Source organism: Gastrolobium bilobum, unplaced genomic scaffold (genome assembly GCF_033153095.1).
Source record: "Gastrolobium bilobum isolate Gb01-03AN ecotype WA unplaced genomic scaffold, APGP_CSIRO_Gbil_v1 utg8498, whole genome shotgun sequence".
Taxonomy (NCBI): Eukaryota; Viridiplantae; Streptophyta; class Magnoliopsida; order Fabales; family Fabaceae; genus Gastrolobium; species Gastrolobium bilobum.
In genome coordinates this window covers 77,124-82,245 of record NW_026898476.1, presented here as the reverse complement: position 1 = coordinate 82,245, position 5,122 = coordinate 77,124, and the positions used below count along the sequence as shown (strand labels likewise).

Below are 5,122 nucleotides of genomic sequence, written 5' to 3'. Positions count from 1 at the left end.
GAAGATAGAAAACAAAAGATGCAGATTGCAGAGTCATCTGCACTACCTTTTTTTTTTAATCCTATCTTTAAATATTCTCAAAATCAAAACCGATACTTTTTTTTTAATCCTATTTTTCATGTTCAAATATATACTTTATCAGCAAAATAAAATTAGAAGCAGTTTTATAAACAGCGACTTTATAAAAGTTTCAGAAAGTTTTATTTAAGTAAAATATTTGTTATATCACTAAATAAAATATCTTAATATTCTTGCCTCTTATAAGATTGAAAAAAACCCACAAATTAAGGGTCCTTCCATAAACAACATAAAAATGGGGGTCCTTAGCTTGTCATGTTTTACTTTAACGAAAATAAATTTGTCTTGCTTTTCGCTTGATATATGTAAGCATAATTTAAAAAATATATCCAATAGAATATGTTAATTAATGGATGTTTCACACTTCAACTTTACCTCTCATTAAATCTATAAGTCCAAGGGAAATATTGTTAACAGATAGATTTTCATAATAATATTTTGGGTAATACTTTTTTTAATGTTGCATAAGAGAAGTATTATCTCCTACTCAAATAATAAATAGGAGAGAAAAAAAAATTCTTGTGAAACCCATTTAAAAAATGTGAGTATAGGAGATAATATTTCTCTTATGCAACATAAGAAAAGTATTACCTTAATATTTTTTCTTCATGCATTTTAACTAGCCCACTGAATTTTTATTTGATTCAACTTACCTGATTTGACCGAATTTTACTCGAATTATTGACTTTAATCAAAAAAGTCAAATTTTTAATTCAAACCATGGTAACTATACTCTCAGTCTCTCATAATCATATTATTAATGAACCATTAGAGAAATTAAAAAGTAATATATACTAAAAGAAGAAAAAAAATTATAGTTCATATTCCCATATTGATAATAAAGCTTTAGCTTTTGTAACTTAAATCCGAATTACTTCAACATTTCAAGATTGAAGCATCCACGATGAAGAGTGACTATTTTGTCACACCTGACAAAAAAATTTATCAAACTGTCAACAGTAAATTTTGCCAAAATATAACGCGGCATATTTCGTTATACTGTGTAGCGAAATATGTTTGCAAGTAATTCGCTACACAGTGTAGCGAAATATGCCACGTCAGGATGCACAGTCAGCAAAAATGACACGTGTCAAGCATGCAGAAATTCGCTACACTGTGTAGCGAATTATGCTTGGATTCTGCCTGCTTGACACGTGTCATTTTTGTTGACTGTGCATCTTGACGTGACATATTTCGCTACACTGTGTAGCGAATTATTTACAAACATATTTCGCTACACAGTGTACCGAAATATGTCGCGTGACATTTTGACAAAATTTATTGTTAGCGCGACAGTTTGATAAATTTTTTTTGCCAGCATGGCAAAATGGTGCCCGTTGCCACAATATGACCCCTTCTTTTTAACAATCTTAAACTACACATATAGGGAGTTTTATGTATCAATCTCCACTTTATTCTCAGCTTTCTTTCTTTATCTCAAAAGCCACAACAACCCATTGGAATTCCCGTTGATCCTCAATCTTAGCACTCTCACATCCATTTAATTTCTTCCTTTACCTCTCTATACAAATGCACCCCAAAACTCATTACTAGACTCTCCGTTCTCATGGGTATTCTCAGTCAAGGCTTCAAGTGCATGTGCACAACTCTGTTCTTTCTCTTCCTCCTCTCATACACTGTTTCTTCACATTCCTCCAACCAAGAAATCCAACCTTCTTCAACAACCCCTTCCCACTACCACCAATTGTTCTACCTCAAGAACACCAACCCCATGTTTTCGAGTAGATCACAAGAGCGCTTCAAGAAGAGGAGAATAAAGAGAAACAAGAACATGAAGCACAAGAAGAAGAAGGTCAAGAACCTTGAGTTACGACCTTTCTCTGTTATGCTCCCAAAGGGTTTTGTCCCTCCTTCAGGTTCCTCACCTTGCCACAATGATCAACCCAACTCTGTGTCCTTCGAATGCCATCTCACTTCTGCAGAACCTTGACCAAAAAATACCACATTGTATGGTCTTCACGTCTTCACTATATTTATATAGATATATTATAGCTTACACGCAAGCAATTTACAGAGAATAGAAAGATGAGGAAAGTGCTACAATTGATCATTGCTTTTGATCCTTCTTGCATTGCATTGCTTTTCCATGACGTTCCTTATTTTTTTCTTTTCTTTTCTTTACTTTATGTTGATGTTGTAATAGAAGGAAATAAGAGTTAAGAGATTAACAAATATATTGTAATAAATCAGTGAAGCTTTTTGATTCATGTATTCTTTAAGTATTCTTGGTCAGAATGTAAAAGTAATTTGATCATTGCAGTGTATTTCCATTTCTTGTTTATGGTCCCTTTTTTTCTTTTTTCTTTTTTTTTTTCGTATTAGATTTGTGCAATTGAAATACATAAGTTGCAAGGGCGTACGTGCACATCAGTTACAGGCAGAGATGTCTGTTATAGTGTTATTGAAGAAGCATATATGTTTCTTTCTTTCAATGAATATCATAGAATAGTTGTTGCTCGATAGGTGCACAAGAGCCGGAGAATGAGAGAGAGGCATGTGAATTTGCATCGTTGGGGAAAGCAAAAATACGATGTTGAAGTTTCGTGGCGTTTACTTTGTTCGTGCATGCAATGCAACTGTAGGGAATGGAGATGGCTCTCTAGACGATGCGCCACACAAGTAGGATCCATGTTACAATATATATATATATATATATATAGGAGATAAAGAATTACTTGCCCACAACTACAACTATAACTACTAACCTTTTTTCATTTCTTGTATTATTAATTTGAGCTGTAGCCAAGCTCAATGCAGCTTAATGCTCATACAAGACAAGACAAAATAATAGGGTACTGGGGTCCTAATCTATTTATGGAGCCACCGGACTTTTTTGTTTCCTTTTGTATGATTCGAAGTATTATCGTTTGCATCAATTTATCTTATTTAAAATAAATTACAATCAAAATATTTAAGAAATATATTTTAATCGGTTTTTTTAAACAACACATAATCTCGAATTGCATAGCTTTATTTATTTTATATCCGTGCACCGGTGCACGTGATGAACTTTTACTGTTTGGCTATAGTAATTAGTAACTTGATCGCAAGGATTAAATTTGTTTTTCTAACAATGACGCAGGAATTTTTATGATGGGATGAAAATAAAATATCAATGTATCAAAAACAAAAATATATATCAAAGTTACAAGTATTAATATTGTAACACTTATAACAATCAATTTTTTTTATGTTTAATCATATTAGTCGTTCAAACAGAATTGAACTATTGAAGTAGTTGCGCAACTGGGTGGGTTAGTTCTTAGGATTAAAGTACTTACAAATTTAAGTCTTTTAGGATTAACACGAGAGAACTATTCTTTTACTATATAAGAGAAGTAATCCTCTATTTTTAATTGTATAAATAGATATTGTAACACTCATTGACACAAGATAATAATAGGGAAATGTGAGTGTCATGTTACATGATTAGAGGTGTAAATGGGTAAGCCGGCCAATAGAGATTTATGGACTAGTCTATATATAAGTTAGGCTTGACCTATTACAAATAGACTTAGACTTTTAAAAAAATCTATTTAAAAAACAGTCTATAGCCTTTTTTATATATGTCGGGTTAATAAGCTTATTTGCCGACCTATATCATATTATTTATTTTAAATAAGATAAATAAAATTATTATTTTATTAATTTTGAATAATAAAGTAATATAACTTTAGTTATTTTTTTAATTATTGAATGTTTAATAAGCTTAAACAAGCTAACAAGTTTAGCCAAAATTTTTATTTTTTAAATATAGGTCAGCCCAAATTTGTAATTTGAGCCTAAAGCTAATAGGTCATGCCAAATCAAGATTTTTTACAAATACATAACCTATTTAAATCAAAAACTAGCCTATTTATACTCTTATTAACACGAGATGCCATAAACACAAAAGGGTGGAACTGACACTTATATTGGTGCCTATAGATGTAATATGATACTCACATTTTCCATAATAATAATACATCTATTTTTCAATAATTTATATCCTTACAACCGGATGGTTTACCAATTCCCTTTCATCTTTCAATTCTTTGCATCCATACAAGTCATTATTTTATTCTTTATTTGGCATTTACTTCAAACTTGTGATTATTACACTTGTATTCAAGGAAGCACGAACACTTGTAAAAACAGAAAGAGTCGTGTCCGACACGCTCGGACATGGCGACACGCTCCGACACGGTGTCGGACACGCGGTTAACATTTTCCGACAGGTTAACCATTTCGACACGCGAATTTGACCATGTCCGACACGGTCAAATGGCATTTTCGTAATTTTTTTTTAAATTTTTTTTTAAAAAATTAAAATATATTAATAAAGCTTCGACCTGATTATATCAATTTTATTTTTTTGTCTTTTTTTTCCTTAAGTAGATAAGAGATCATCTCAGCATCATTGTTGTCAATTCCTATCACGCTCTTGTTGTATCTCCTTGTCTCTGATCTTTTTCTCTAATATAATTTGATCTCTCTATCTGATATTATATATCTCTCATCCCAGTTCTTATTTTTTTTATTAAAGCTTCCATCTTTATAACGTGTTGATAGGTATTATTAATTTAGTTTCATTTTTTTGTTAAATTATTAAATATTAAATGAAATATACACTATATAAATTAAAAATATTATTTAATATTAAAACGTGTCCCAACGTGTCAAAATCCATAATTTTTTAAGATTGACATGTCAGAGTGTCGTGTCGTGTCGCGTGTTGTATCGGTGCTACATAGCTTGTATTTGTATCCATTTGAATTTTTATCTCATGTCACCACTTTAATGAATAGATAACTTGACAAATACACAATAAACCTGAGTGTTTTCTTTACTTACGGAATTACAATTAAGAAATAAAACACCTTCCTTAACATAATCACCTTAGCGTTAGAATCGCTCTATAAGTTTGGTGAGGAGCTAATTAGGTCGCAATCAATTATGTTTTTCGACCAATCAACCTGTTTTAAACATGTATTTAACGGAAATGAATAGCAACAATTCAACGTACTCGTTGTCAAATGCAATA

The 5,122-nt window shown here is 31.3% G+C and overlaps 1 protein-coding gene across 1 annotated transcript; it reads left to right on the top strand.

Annotated features, from left to right (window-relative positions):
• Positions 1–1,645: 1,645 nt before the first annotated feature.
• LOC133316587 (uncharacterized) lies at positions 1,646–2,029 on the top strand. The gene has a single exon (XM_061518357.1). The coding sequence runs from the start codon at positions 1,646–1,648 to the stop codon at positions 2,027–2,029; it is 384 nt and encodes a 127-aa protein (XP_061374341.1).
• Positions 2,030–5,122: the final 3,093 nt, after the last annotated feature.